This window comes from Sinocyclocheilus anshuiensis, unplaced genomic scaffold, assembly GCF_001515605.1.
Source record: "Sinocyclocheilus anshuiensis isolate Anshui unplaced genomic scaffold, SAMN03320099.WGS_v1.1 scaffold735, whole genome shotgun sequence".
Classification (NCBI taxonomy): Eukaryota; Metazoa; Chordata; class Actinopteri; order Cypriniformes; family Cyprinidae; genus Sinocyclocheilus; species Sinocyclocheilus anshuiensis.
Genome location: NW_015548245.1, coordinates 935,699 through 952,042, shown reverse-complemented (window position 1 = coordinate 952,042; position 16,344 = coordinate 935,699). Strand labels below are relative to the sequence as shown.

Here is a 16,344-nt window from a genome sequence, read left to right as displayed (position 1 = left end):
ATTTTTTTTTTTTTTTTTTTATGCCAAAAGAGGGTTTGCGCTGGCACAAGCTGTTCGTACAGGGCTGTCCAAACTCAGTCCTGGAGGGCCGGTGTCCTGCAGAGTTTAGCTCCAACTTGCCTCACCACACCTGACTGGAAGTTTCTATGCCTAGTAAGAGCTTGATTAGCTGGTTCAGGTGTGTTTACTTAGGGTTGGAGCTAAACTCTGCAGGACACCGGCCCTCCAGGACCGAGTTTGGACAGCCCTGTCCTAGCACAAAAAATAGCAGCGTAGTTCATTATATTAACATTAAAAATATTCCAAAAATGTTGATGACCAGAAAAACTTTTTGTCTGAATTTTGAACAACACATTTACATTTTATATTTTCATTTGTGATTTTTTTATTAATTTTTTGATATTTTGTTATATATAGAACTTAACACAGCCTGATGCCCAGTCTGAAGCTCTTTGGAACATGGGGAGATGTCTTAACTCTGTGTTGCTGATTTCAGTTGCACAGTTTCAGGTTAGCTCCGATCAGAAAGTTCCAGACCAAGGATGAGTGGACTTGGGCCAAAAATCCCCCATGGAGGATAGTGTTAAGGTCAAGGCCTTTCTCACTAGCTGAGTGATTTGACAGATCTGACAAGAAGCTGATGGCCCCTTTGTGCTGCCTGTCAGTTTCCAGTTCACTCCATCTCATTTCAGTGCTCTGAAACACAGTGTGAGCTCCAGCCATGGAAATCGTCCTGCTTCAGATTGACCAAGTGGAACTCCTTGGGCCAGATTAACTAAACAGGGCAAATTAGCGTGAAACCGCAATCCAATAAAAGTACAGATGGGAGTGGAAAGTGGAAAATGCGCAAATGAAAGAACACATATGCAGACAGTGCATTGCTATAATGACCAATGCAATCAACCAAGAGCAGTGCAAATTAGCATAGGGTCGCAAACAAGCAGAGACGACAAAACACAGGAGCAAAATGGGTTAAGACATGCATTTTGGGATGTTAATGCCACAAATATCAGTAAACTGACTACTGCAAACCATTTCATTTAAATACTCTCCTCCCATAAAAAAGAGGGTTGCGTTGGTGCAAATCTGGCCCTTTTTCTAGGCTTGGTTGGCCATGTTTCAAGTACTACCTTCTCTTCTGTTGTCACCGAAGCACAACCTTTGTAACTCCATTGCTATATTTAGGTTAGGTACTTTGTCTAATGAGAGTAAAAGGGGTGATGTAATTGATTTGTGTGCTAGGTTATGGTAATTGTTATGTGTGACAGCAAGTATTAAGCCCTGTGGACTCACACAGGTTCTGGAGAAGTTCAACTGCAGCTTTGTTTGAATGAACCCTGCATGTTTTTTCAACGATGAAGTATTATGCTCTCATCCCCAAGCCTGTTTTTAGTCAGGACGACTGCATCTGCATTTTGGCAGGCGGACGGTTCTCCTCTCATGCAACTTGGTGCAATTAACCACATTTCAACAATGACCTCAGCCTTAATCCTGGGCCTTTTGATAGCGCTGGGTGCAGAAAACAACAGAAGCCTTGAGTCACAAAATAGCCCTTGAATCTGCTTGTAACTATCCGTAGAGGCCATTGATGGCTACCCGCTTGCTGGCAAAGGAAGTGATGCGTGATTTGGAGGCATTGCTGCACACTCTCTCCTTGATTAAAGAAAAGCCCATTTATGGGGGTCTGCTTTCTTTCCGTGCCACCTTTGTGCCTTTTAGTACCTCATAAGACCAGACACACCAGACCATGTCTTCGTTAACCTCTTGCGCCTTCACAGTCCTCACGACAGAGGCACCACTTACGCTCCGGCATGCTAAAACTCTTAGTGGGTGGGTGATTGTCTGCTAGTCTTTCCAATGAGGAAAAATGCTAGCAAGGGAACCATCCTGAGGGTTCAGTTTCACATGCGAAAGAAGCCAGATATGTACTATTCAGGCTTTAGGAGCAATAGAAATCGGTCTTGTTGAAGATCTGACCACTAGTTTGCGACCACCAGTGCAGTTACAGCTACCTTACAAGATAAATTTACTTGAGAAGGAACACTGCATAATATGTTAATACATTTTCAGAGAATGTCTTTAATATGAGTCTATTTTATCTTATTGCACTGGTGAATTTATTCTACTTGTTTTAAGTATAAACCAGCTAAAAATAAGTGAAATTTACCAGTGCAGTAAGACAAAATGCACTCTAAGAAAACAAGTTTAAAGGCCTCTTCACACTAATATGAATGTTCAGTGCAAAAATTTGACACAATAAACATTTTAATTTAAATGAACTTAAGTTAATAAGTCTGCTCAGACCAACACAAACATTTGCAAGGTGTTTTAATCTCTTCCATAGCATTGCGAAATTGGTCAACCAATAAGATGTGCTCAAAAATCGGAATGGTTGTTTGAAAATATCGAAATATTGTTTCTTTTCTGTGACATGCGGGTGTCAGAAACGGAAAGTTGCACAGTGCTTTGTGTACTGGGTTAACCAGAGTATTTCTGCTTTTTTAGTTTAAAAAAAAAAACATTTTTGATTGTTGGCCATCTAATTATTGGCTTATCGGTATTAGTTAGAACTTGTAGTGCCTCCAATAATACAGACTTTAAAAATAAAATGAAGATATCAACAGCTACTGTACCTTTACATCTTTTTTCTTACAAAAACACCTTAGAAAAAGAAATAAACCCCCAAGTGCATTAAATCTGTATTTTGGATCCTCTTTGTACCTCTTTTGTTACAGCTGTATTGGTATATGTATATACTGTATATATTGGTACAAGTATCAACTTCACAGCTAAGTTTGTGGTGAGCAGATTAAATTAATTGCCGTACTTGAAGTGTCTCAGTTTACCCTTTGTGGGCCATACAGGCAGTACATCGGACATTCTGGGATCTTGTTTTAGGGGTTGATTATGTAATTTGGCCTCTAACCCTGTATTCATTGACTCTGGAAGTGGGCTCCTTATCTGGGACAGTAATTGACTAATGAAAGACTTCCTCTGCCTTGTGAGAATCTCTTATCGCAGAACCAAAAGCAAGGTCTCATTTCTTAATCTTGATAGCAGTGATTTAAATACATTTATACCATACACACATAACAATTAGCTAGTTCATCTCTGGCAGATCAGTCATTTGAATTCAATGAATATATGTATACAGACTTAGTCATTCGTGCAACAGTAAAATGTTGAACGTGTAAAATAAAGCCATGCAATTTCACTGCAAATCCAAGATTAACGTGCACCAAAGTGCTCAGTATTTTAACAGTTTTATGTGTCTTTCAACTTTTCAGTCAAAAACTTCAAACATTTCCAAACATAAAACCCTTCTACAGCACCAGGAGAACCGGTCAGTGACAGAAAGAGCCGTCTGTAAATTTAGGCAAGGCAGACGAAATGACAGAAAGAGACTTGGGGCCCTGGCTAAGTCTTTCTTTGTCCCCATCTGACCCCTACTCTCCTTCCTGGCCTCTGTGCCTCTCACCTAGGCCGTTTCTCTGTGTGCAGGGGGTAATGGGATACCTGTCACTGGCTCCAATGGCCTTTGAAGGACCTGGCTAATCCCCAGAGCTTGCATTCAGTGAGCCATAAAAGCGAAACGAGGCCAAGGGCAGGCCCCTGAAACTGTAACAGCTCTGAATTGTGTGAGAGGGAACATCACTCAAGTGTGCAACCCTGGCAAATAAGTGTAATAATGGACTCTCAACTGAGTTCAAGTGCATTGATGGTTGTGGTTCAAATTTGCACAACCTCACTTGCTGGCACAATAACATCTGAATGGCTTCTGTGTTGGTGCCACCAAGGGATGTACATTATATCAGTACCATAACGGTTATCGGCCGATATTAGAGATTTTTTTTTATCACTATTGGTCGATATTGGATATTTAATTGTGCATATTTATAATATCTATTTTATATATTTGGATGACATTTGCTATCATCTAATGTTCACTTACAAACAATAATAATTTAATAACAGTTAAATGTAATCTTTTGCAAATCTCACAATGAATATCCATTCTATATTTATATTTTTCAAACTGCATAATTTCCATATTGTATATTGTAGCATTAAATTGTTGATTTTAGTATTTACTAATTAAAACAATATATTATAGAATATTAATTGGGGCAACAAAGTGATTATTAACCATAACATGAAAATAATTGTCGGCTTATCTGTAATAGTTAGAACTTATAATATCGGTGCATCCCTAGTGCCTTCAATAATGTGAAAAGAAGATAGCAACAACTACGGTACATTTACACCTTTTTTCTAAGCAAAACAACTTAGAAAAAGATATAATCCTCCGAGTGCATTTAATCTGTATTTTGCATTCTCTGTGTTGGTATAACTGTATTGGTAGTACAGTATAAGTATATATATATATATATATATATATATATATATATATGTATTGGTATAAGTATTAACTTCAGGGCTAAGTGTTCTGTTAGGAGCATTTGGGGTATAATTCTGCAGATCAATTTCCTTATTAAGGATAAATGTCGTTTTCCAACCATGACCCTCTGGTGCATAGAATAGAATATTGTTTTTATTCTTTCATTCAGTCCAGCTTGAGTGAATATGACATGCTCTTTATTATACTGGAGCCCATTGAAACACATGGCGAGAAGTAAAGGGCAAGCCTGAAACAGATGTCTCACATTACAGCCAATGGACATTTATGAGAATGGACAGTAAATGCTTGGCAGAGTTGTTGAACTTCAACGTGTGTGACACCGTCAAAAATAATTTTTTTATTTAATTTTTTTTTTAAACAGTGCAGATTTCATCACCTTTTTTATGAACTATAGCAGTTCGTATATGCTTTTGTTCATGCTGTCTGAAATGTCAATATTAAAGTCCATATAATAACTCACTAAAGACGTGCATGTGTATTATATAACAATATTTTAAACTTTTAATTGATCTGGATCACTAATATTGGTTATATACTGATAGTTAATTTTTAAAAACGCTAATATTTAGCAATTTAATAACACTGTTAAATTTAATCTTTTGCAAATATCAAAATGAACATTCATTTTTATAATTATTTAATTATTTGTGATGCCAAAATCCACTTGTAGCATTTTAAATTATTTATTTTTTTGTTTGTTTTATTTAAAATGTATTTAGACTAAATGGTATCAGTGTTAATATCGGCTATTTTTTGCTTAATTATTGGCTTATTTTATTGAAAACGTCTTAAGGAAGTCTAATTATCTTTGAAAAAGGTGTTTATAACTTGGTGGTTCTCTGTTCTTGTGTAGCAACTGCAGCAAGGCCACAGCGCATCTTGTTCAGGCTTATTATTGCTGAAAAATCTATTTAACGACCAATTTAATTGTGAAAAAGAGCATGTTTACCTCACACGCAGGCCTCTGGTGCAATGGATAGCAGACTAATAGGATGAGAAAGACTGATGTTATCAAAGCCAGCGTAGTTTAACACACACCACCCCACCCCCTGGAGATGGCAAGAATGTGGGAACGAAGAGAGAAATCAGGCCAGGCAAAGAATCGCCTCCACCACGTCCTTTCTTTGCACTCTCGTTGTTTCTTTCATCCCTTTCTTTTTACTACTTTCGCAGTCCGGACGGACCCAAATGCAAGTGAGTACATCTGAACAAACCATTGTCTTGCTTCTAAATGGCAAAGAGCAGTGTATTTTTTATTTTATTTTATGTGCTGTTTGCATGTCTTCTGCCCCCTAAAACATTATTTTATTTTATTTTTATACACTCCAGGCAAGACATTTCAAACAAGTTTGATATTCTGTAACTAATAACAGGACATTCAGTCATTTTTAAGAGTGACTAAAATGTCCAAACCATTTATTTTAGGTTCCACCATATATATTTTACATATTACAACCAAGGGGGCCATATGTGTCTCAAAATAACTAGTTTGGTTGAACTTAAAAGCGCTTGTGAATTAATCAGTACTGTGTAACATTTAGTTTCATACTGTAAATCAGACATGCAGATGGACCCCATTTAGTGCCGAAAAGTCAAGAAATATCTAGCTTTTTTCCACACATTCAAGGAGCATTGGAAACTGGTATAATAAACAGCTTAGCTGTACACATTTATTACATCAATAACAACCATAAGTTACGTTTATGGCTTTGTAGGGTGTCATGGGATCTAAAAAGGACATGGGAATCATTACTATAGGCTGAAAAGCCTAGACAGACTTACGTAATTTGAATAACACAGTAATACGAAGCCAAGGTGGAAAGCTGCACTAAATTTTGGAGCATAGACAAGTTATATTAGTATACTAGGACAGAACCATTGAGGTTACAAGGTCATTTTCACAATCCAACCTTAGTGTATATGTGCAGCGTTTAGGTATAGGTGGAGAGTTTTACAATTTAGAAGAGGTATATGTGGGTAGAGAAGACGTGTCATAGTTTGTAGCCTTTGAAGACTTCATATAGTTATGATGCATGTCCAGAAACTCATGCTGGAACTCCTCAGCTGCTCTTTTTCAGGATCATTCAGCTGCTAATTAGCTCATAAATTTAACAACACAGCATAAGCCGTTCATGCATACAAGTAAAGTTGTTTGACCACACCTATGGTCAATGTAGAGCTGCATCTCAGGAGAAGTTATAAAATGGTATTTTTTGCCATAAACTTTAATTTTCGGATTAAATCCATTATGAAATTACCTGACCCCAACAGAACACGGAAAACTTTTTTGACTTGCATCCAAAGAGGACCCCAAATCAGTTGTAGAACAGACAATTAAACCATTATGAAATGGCAGAGGTTCTTCCTTCAGGCTGCCTTTACAGTTGCCAAAAATATAACTTTTGGGCTTTTCGTTATTAAAAATAAATAAGCAAGCCCAGCTCAGGTAACAAAAAGTAATGCAAACGTAATGTAATGCATTACTTTCCATAAAAAGTAACTAAGTAATGTAATTAGTTACTTTTTTATGGAGTAATGCAATATTGTAATGCATTATTTTTAAGAGTAACTTTCCTCAACACTAACCATCAGATGATAACCTCTTTCCCCAGGGCACCAGCATTAGGTGATAATTCGATTTTGAGGGTAACGTGGTCCAAAAGTAGGGCAGAGCGGTTTCCCGCACACTTGAAACTCAAGCTGTTTAAAGCAGCAGTGACTGGGGTGGGCTCACGGCCTGAACACTCATCCCACACACATAGGCCTCGAGTTCATTCAGCGCAAGGGCACCTAGGAGGAGGCTGATCTGATCAAAGGTGCTGGTCACGGCCATTAGGCGAAAAAAGGTTTTTGCGCATTAAATAAAGCACTAAAACCAGTTATTTATTCAGGAGGTCTGCCTGATTTTCAGAGCTGAATTGGACGTGACTCACACCTTTGAGCAGCTAATAATGAAAATTAGAATTAACAGCACTTACTTCAGACACCGGTGTTTTTCATTTGACTGGACCATTCCTCATAAACTCAATGTGAGCTCCAATCATCTGGGAGACTGGATGGATGTCTTATAAGCTGTTTGCACGCGTCCGTCACCAATGCTACCATGTTTGTAAACATGGCAATCTAACTAACACATTGGCCTTCAAAGACAGACATTATAGAATGAGGTTGCAGCTGTATACCTGAGTCATCTCTCAGCACGTCTTCATGATGAAGGGCTACATTATCCACATATGGACATTACTTAATTTACTTATGTACTGTTACAAGAAAAAGATTTCATGTCACGTTCTGTTGCCTGTGAGCTGTAACTAACCAATTATTGCTTCCTTTATTTAAATTTTTAAACTTCAATATATTATTTTTTAGGCTTTTTTTATTTTTCTTGCATTTTCTAGGTTGTAATACGTTTAAATTACATTTATGCATTTGATGGATGCTGTTTGATTAAAGGTTGTGTTGATTAAATACTTTGCAAGTCGATTTGGATAAAAGCATCTGTCAAATGCATAAATGTAATGTAAATGTGATAACCTCTTTCCCCAGGGCACCAGCATTAGGTGATAATTCGATTTTGAGGGTAACGTGGTCCAAAAGTAGGGCAGAGCGGTTTCCCGCACACTTGAAACTCAAGCTGTTTAAAGCAGCAGTGACTGGGGTGGGCTCACGGCCTGAACACTCATCCCACACACATAGGCCTCGAGTTCATTCAGCGCAAGGGCACCTAGGAGGAGGCTGATCTGATCAAAGGTGCTGGTCACGGCCATTAGGCGCAGCAATAAGGACCCAGCATGAAAAGGTTGTGATCTGAAAAGGGTTAGGAAAGAAAAGGAGAAAAAACAACATCAGGACCCTCTAAAGGAAGAAAGCAAACTGTGAAAAAATTGAAAAGGTACGTCAATCAACTACAAGCACCCAGTTGGACACAAGAGATTCCCAGGCTTTCACCCGAAGGGGCGACAGGCCAGAGAGGGCTGCTGGAGGGGGCAACCTGGGAAATTAAAGACCCTCTTTAAAAAGCATGTAAAGGAGGGGGTTCGCCGGAGAAACTTAGCTCCATCTTTCACCCTGTCGACCCCCTCCTTCTCTTTTAATTGATGTGGGTGGAACTTTGCTCTGTGTGACAAAAGCCAATTTTTGGGGAAAAGAAAATCTCAGAATTAAAATGAGTGGAACACAACATGATGGTTAATATTTAGAAAATACTACCGACAAAAAGCATAATGGTGTATATTCTAAATGGTGTATCCATTCACATTACTCCGCTGTACTGTAGGTCTCAGTTAGTTGTAAGCTGTATGTGTTGAATGAATCACTACAAAGAACCATCTCATTTGAGCCATTCTGTCGTGATTCGGACTAAAATGGTTGTGTTGTGAAGATTAGCCTCTGAAGTATTTTACTGCTTTCAAAGATTAATAAAGGTCCAACTGGCCTTTATAGGTGTTTGGTCATGAGTCAAGAACATGAATAATTTCACCTAGATAAATCTGCACCAACACAAGAGATTCCCAGGCTTTCACCCGAAAGGGCGACAGGCCAGAGAGGGCTGCTGGAGGGGGCAACCTGGGAAATTAAAGACCCTCTTTAAAAAGCATGTAAAGGAGGGGGTTCGCCGGAGAAACTTAGCTCCATCTTTCACCCTGTCGACCCCCTCCTTCTCTTTTAATTGATGTGGGTGGAACTTTGCTCTGTGTGACAAAAGCCAGGTCATTAATGAGACCTTGTCAGCTTCCAAATCTCAGGTAGGTAACAAAGGCCTATTGGGAGCAAAGGGCCAGTTGAAGGAAACATAATTTTAGGAACCTCCTAACCTCCGCCCTGGCTTTCCTTATTATCAGCATCCATATCCCGCGTTCTCCAGCAACTCCTCCTTCTGCTCCTCTCACCCGACAATAATTCTGACAAAGGAAATGCTTTGAGAGCTCCTTCCTGCTTTGTATACCTGAGTCATCTCTCAGCACGTCTTCATGATGAAGGGCTACATTATCCACATATGGACATTACTTAATTTACTTATGTACTGTTACAAGAAAAAGATTTCATGTCACGTTCTGTTGCCTGTGAGCTGTAACTAACCAATTATTGCTTCCTTTATTTAAATTTTTAAACTTCAATATATTATTTTTTAGGCTTTTTTTATTTTTCTTGCATTTTCTAGGTTGTAATACGTTTAAATTACATTTATGCATTTGATGGATGCTGTTTGATTAAAGGTTGTGTTGATTAAATACTTTGCAAGTCGATTTGGATAAAAGCATCTGTCAAATGCATAAATGTAATGTAAATGTAAATACAACCTAGAAAATGCAAGAACATTTAAAAAAAGCCTAATTTAAATAAATAAAATTACAAAAAAAATGAGTATTTCAAGAATGGGATGGCAAGCATTGGAGGACTGTTGTTTGCTTTTTGCTTTTAGAGTTTACCACAAAAATACACATGAACAATAATGAATAATAGAAGTTTGTTATATAGTGACATAGTATGTAGTGCAGTATCTTCTGCTTTTATTGGTGTCAGTGATTTAATTTCCAAACCCACTGGAAATAGCTTACATCCAAGCATGTTATTCTATTGCTACATTTTCTACTCTGTTTTCCAAGTCTTTCTGATAGAACACAGTATTTTTTATCATAATAGAACATTTTTAATTCAACAAGTACATTCATCCCAGGAAGTGTCACAAAGTTGCAGACGATAATTCGTCTATGAGTTTAAACTGGAAGAAATTACTGTTGAGAAATTGCTACACCTGCTCAAACCTGACAGCGAGGGTTTACTCAGTCACAGCTGAAAAGCTTTAACCAGAATCCCAAACCCAAGTTTTTCGGTCTGCCACCTGCAACACATGTGTTCAACAGATCTGCCTTCCTGTGTTTTTTTGTGTTCGTTTCCCAACTGGCGCTAGGTCAACATCTCATTCAGCACCTCGGCGTGTTAGTGTTTACAGTCCTTGTCCAAAGCCAACAGCTGATTTGTCTGCACCGTTTCCCCTTGCAGTATTATAGAGAGGCACCCAGCTGACACCAAATGGTTTGCAGCCTTTTGTCTTTTTTCCTTTTAAAGCTGCTTTTTATGAGCCTTAAAAGCTCATGGATACTCTCAACAGATAACACCAGACATTATGAAGTTTGTGATGTAATGTATTTGCACAGATTGCCAGGACAATCTCACGTCATCTCCAAAACAAAAACAATCTGCCCTATTGTCATGACAATGGGCCAGCCTCCATTTTAGTGCAAAAACAGCATTAGAAGAACCTAGCATGATGGACATCCAACCATAATCAATCTGAAACCAAATTGCCGTAGGTAACAAAGGCCTATTGGGAGCAAAGGGCCAGTTGAAGGAAACATAATTTTAGGAACCTCCTAACCTCCGCCCTGGCTTTCCTTATTATCAGCATCCATATCCCGCGTTCTCCAGCAACTCCTCCTTCTGCTCCTCTCACCCGACAATAATTCTGACAAAGGAAATGCTTTGAGAGCTCCTTCCTGCTTTTTTTTTCCTTAAATGATTTGCTTTCAATGTCAAAAAAGGCCTGAATGATCTGAAGATGGGCTCACTTCCAGAAAGTAAAGGGTGGGAGATTAAGGCAAAAGTGAAAGAGTAAAAAGACTGTGCAAAGGGCTTTCAGAAGTTACATGTGAGATGGGAAGAATGCGTAGTCTACACTTGACTAAGTCTGTAGAAATGAGGATTTTGCTTGTAATAGTTTAAGCAGCTTCTTGCCAGGTCCGGCCAAAACATGTCAAAGGTCAAGAGAGTCTGCCGAAGATGAGATGAAAACAAACTCAATGCAGTTTCTCTGAAATTATTCTCACCTGCCAAATCCATTGGTAATTTTTAGGAATCTTGCCTAATTCATTAATTAACTCCTGTTCTGTGCTAAAAATCCTTTACCTAATTTGTTGCTCCTGGTCAAAAACGGCCTTAGTTTTGGAGTGGGGAAAAAAGCATTATTTGTACATAATTTTGGCAATGTTCACTCAAAAACTGAGGTCAGATTGATAAGGACTACAATCAGCCAGTTCTAAACAGAAATGCTTGTGCTAATTGAATGAAAACAAGTTGATTGAAATAATTAATACAATATTTAGAAGTAGTATAGCATAAGGAGAGATTAACACTTTTTTTTTTTTTTTGTAGATATCACAAAACATTATGAAGTTTGTGATGTAATGTATTTGCACAGATTGCCAGGACAATCTCACGTCATCTCCAAAACAAAAACAATCTGCCCTATTGTCATGACAATGGGCCAGCCTCCATTTTAGTGCAAAAACAGCATTAGAAGAACCTAGCATGATGGACATCCAACCATAATCAATCTGAAACCAAATTGCCAGATCATTAAAAAAAAAAAAGCTTTAGATAGAGTCGAATAGGTGAAATGCATTTTTGACTTTTGACTATTGATTTCATTGCTTGAGGCAGAGCAGTGGAAGGAAAAAAACATAAAATTGCATTATTATTATTATTTTTTTTGAAGGTTAAACTTTTTAACATAAAACTCACATTTTTAGAATGCAGTATCATGTGTGAGATGCTAAAAAAAGTGACGTGAGCGGAACAGTCAAACACATCCATCATAGCGCATATTTGGAAGAGCACAACGGAAAAGCAGCTCAGTGTAATGCAAAAATTCGTTCTCTGTAAATGGCCCCTTAAACTCTTTCTCAAACATTTTTATTTACATTAACAGGGCTATTTTTTCCTGTAGGCAACACAGTTTCACAACAATTTGTAACCATTTTAATTTGTTGCAAATTCGTATAAATACGACATACGCAAATCCGTTGACATACACCCAACTGAGGGATAAGTTTTGGGGTGGGTTAGGGATAAAGTTTAATACATATTTTTTCATGCAAATTGTACATTTTCTCATGAATTACATCATACAAATGTGTATGAAATTCCACACTCGTAATATATCTGTTTTTTCAAGCGATTGGGTTGAAAATGCCATTCTTGTGCTCAACCAACAGAAAACAAGATCACCACTGATTCATGCATTGATCACCATTAAAGCCAGATTTTTATTTTGGCCAGTACACCTAGAATCAATTTGTCAGTAAATAAAATATGATGTCAACAAAATAAGTAATGCATTATACTTTACTTGCGACTTGTATTCGTAACTTTAAAGTTTTATCCCCAACACTGGCCATAATATCAATCTAGCATATTGTAGTTTTCTACATTTGCGTTAATTATGCCATAAGTGCCACATGAGTTCCAAAGAAAACCATGTCTGGAAATCTAGGTTGTTCTTGGTGGATTCACAAAGAGCATCATTCAAACTGGCCTATTGTAGTGTGTCCTGTTTTTTCTTGTCCTGGGAGAAAAAAAAAACATCCCTTGAGCATATGGATGCCTGGTTTTCTAATCAGCAATGATAGAGTGGCTTTTGATGGAGAAACTCGCCCTTTCTAAACCAGACTTCTGTTCCTTTTTTTCCCTCCTCAGGTCTGATGGAAATCCGATCTGTCAGTGTGGGAGTTGTCGCCATCAAATCTATCAGCACTGGCCTGTACCTAGCTATGTCCAAAAAGGGAACGCTCTTCGGATCGGTAGGTACATCGCAATTTTTTCAGCATCTTTTAGTATTAACATTTTGCAAATTACAGAAACAAAAATTTGCAAAAGCGGGTCATCCAGTGTATATCCTAGAACTAGCATTACGTCTTTTACCGGAATGTCCAAATCTTTGGTCGCTTACTGTTTTTGTGAAATTAGTGCGTGCCACCAGACAGTTGTTTGTGGCTTGTTTAATGAAGACGCCCCATTGCATGGTGCACTTTAACTGCTCTCTGAGAAATCTCACCCTGGCAATCTGTCACCCAGCCATGATAAGATGGCTTACAGATGGCTATATCTGTCCCCCGATCCCCAGAGTAAACATGACAAACCTTGGGAATCACTCGAGGCCTAAGCACCCTTCGTTTCTTACTCTTTTGAATGATTATTAGTCACATTCACTCATTCCGCAGTGATCTTATCGGACTGTAGGCTAAAGCTGCCTTGACCAGGACTCTTAAGTGTTGTTGTTATCATCCTTTTTGTCCCTTTTCAAGTAAATAGCTCTATCCAGTTGTGGCAGAGTGGCAGAGCTCTCTTGGCTTCGTCAGGCACCTTTTTGAGCCCATGCGAGACAGTGATGGTTGATTTACAATGACAGGCTGGTTGAGATAAATACAAATGCGTAATGGGTATACAATGGGATGTTTGGAACATAACTCACTCCCAGATTTCTGAAGCTGTTGGTGAAGCTGTTGTCACCACATGGTTCAGTGAGCTTGGTAAGACAATATGGTTTAATATGCTAAACACTAAAAGGAAATCACATACTCAGGACTTGGTGATCCAAATGTAATTACTTAAAGCTGCAGTCCGTAACTTTTTTTTTTATTAAAAATGATCGGAAATCAATATTTGAGCAAGTACATAACCAGCCAGTGTTCTAAACTATGGCCTTACTTTAGCCCGATTCACAACTGTTAGCTTCTAATAATGTTTTCTAATTTATACTCATAGTCATGCAATGCTGATGTTGTTAACATTAACAATTTGAGAATAAAGTATAACAATAATAATAATTTGCACGGTTTGATGTGATATGAGCTAATTTAGATGAAATCACCATTGGTAGCACGATTTATTGTAATGCTTTTTTCCTCAGTTGGTCAGAACAAACGTGGCAGACTTGTTACTTGTTCAGATGACAATATACGGTGAAAATGCTTATTTGAGTCATATATTCCAAGATGTAGGCTAGAATCTGTGAGTGCAAAGTACAATATCCACACCAGTGCGGTCACTGACTGCCACACATACTCCTCAAAACATTAGATTAATCTGCGCTGGAGCCGTGCCGCCGCACAACCCACGCAAGGAAGATAATTCCGCACACAACTGCAGTTGCAGGTTTTCAAACAGAGATGACGACAAAGAGGCAAAACCTACGGACTGCAGCTTTAAGAAAATGGCCATTGAATGGCCCCTTATAATATGAATATTGTGGCCTTAATGCTCAAAATCTGCTTTAAAAAAATTTAATTTCAGTCGTCTCGTGTAGCCAGACTTTTGACTTTCGGAAATAAACTTTTTAGCTTATCCTGGCAAAGAACCTTACAGTGAAATATATTTTTTTAATTTTTTTTTTTAAAAAAAAAAAAAAAAAAAAGGCATATATATATATATATATATAGTTAATATAGATGTTAAAACCTTGATATCAGAAATGTATGTTCTTGTCATTTGAGGTAAATTTGGCAATATTTTTGTCATTTGTATGAACTGCATTATCAGTTTGAAATATATATAAGTTGCACTGTTTACAACATATATATACACAGTATATACTGTATATATATATACTGTGTGTGTGTGTGTGTGTATATATACAGTATATATATATATGTGTAAAAGTTTTTGTTCACATAATATATGTGTGCATACTGTGTATATTTATTATGTATATATAAATACAATTGCCCCCCCAATGTGTTTTATATTGTCATATGGTTCTGGAGTTCTTAAAACGGATGTCTTGTTTGCTTGCTACCAAAAAGTTTATAAAATACAGCAACTAGCAAGTAAATCAGAGTAGATGTTGATTTGAGTCAGCTCTTTGAAGTTTTTAATGTTCAATCTTCATCATATGTTCAATAAACAGACTCTTAATGTTGCCATCATGATGAATATGTTTTTGAATTTTGTAAGCAATAATGAAGACAACTAAAATGTTATTTTCATTAGTGAATTCAGATGCCATTTTAGTTATCTAGATTAAAACTGAATTTATATGAATTTGACAATGAAATTGACTAAAATTCAAGAATATTTTTATAAGTGTATAAAAAAAACACTGCAAGTACTAAACTACTGTAAATGTTTTTGATGTTGTCAACAACACAGTTGGAGTAACTCAAACTGCACTCTTCATTTAACTCGTTGCAGGTCAGATACAGCCCCAGCTGCAAGTTCAAAGAGCGCATAGAAGAGAACGGCTATAACACCTACGCCTCGCTGCGCTGGAAGCACAGGGGCAGGCAGATGTTCGTGTCGCTGAACGGCCGAGGGAAACCCCGCAGAGGTCACAAAGCTAGACGGAGACACCCATCTACTCATTTCCTCCCTATGCTGGCCACATAGCTGGACTCTTCCTCATGAGCAATGCTATGCCATCTGCATTTGATGGGGACTTATTAAATGCTATTAAGTTTTGGTTTGTCTGTTTTCCTGAGTACTGTCCCACAGTACATTAACTTATTACTCTGTCTTCTGGCTCAGCTTAAGGCCCAGTTCAGTTTACAGTTTAAAGCAAGGCTGTTTATATGATGTATATACAGGTTACATATTAATGTTATTGTAGAGTTAACTAGGCATTTACTGCATCTATCTGTTCTCTTATTATGGCATATTTCTGAGTGAAATCACCAACCCAGTCTCACTGTAAAAAAACGTACCTGTACATAGAACTCACTGCAGTTTCCAACTGAAATGGGCATTTTGTCCATTATAAAAGATCATTTTAATGTTTGCTTCACAAAACCAGCTCTGCGAACTACCATTCAAAAATTTGGTATTAGTATTTTTTTTATTTTATTTAAAAGAAATGAATACTTTTATTCAGCAAGGACACATTAAATTGATCAAAAGTGACAGTAAAGACATTTGAAAGGTTAGGAAAGATATCCATTTCAAATGAATGCTATTCTTTTCAACTTTTTATTCATCAAAGAATCCTGAAAAAAATATATAATGGTTTCCTCAAAAATATTAAGCAGCACAACTGATTGCGACATTGACAATAATGAGAAATGTTTCTTGAGCACCAAACCTGCATATTAGAACGATTTCTAAAGGATCATGTGACACCAAAGACGTGAGAAATGGCTGCGCAAAATTGGATC

At 37.6% G+C, this 16,344-nt stretch overlaps 1 protein-coding gene across 1 annotated transcript in view; it reads left to right on the top strand.

Moving 5' to 3' along the window:
* LOC107655219 (fibroblast growth factor 22-like) overlaps positions 1-15,596 on the top strand; it is a 26,925-nt gene extending 11,329 nt beyond the window's left edge. The window contains exons 2-3 of the mRNA XM_016442653.1: positions 12,896-12,999; positions 15,389-15,596. Coding sequence (XP_016298139.1) covers positions 12,896-12,999; positions 15,389-15,583 — 299 coding nt within the window. The 3' untranslated portion in view covers positions 15,584-15,596. The remainder of the gene's footprint in view (positions 1-12,895; positions 13,000-15,388) is intronic.
* Positions 15,597-16,344: the final 748 nt, after the last annotated feature.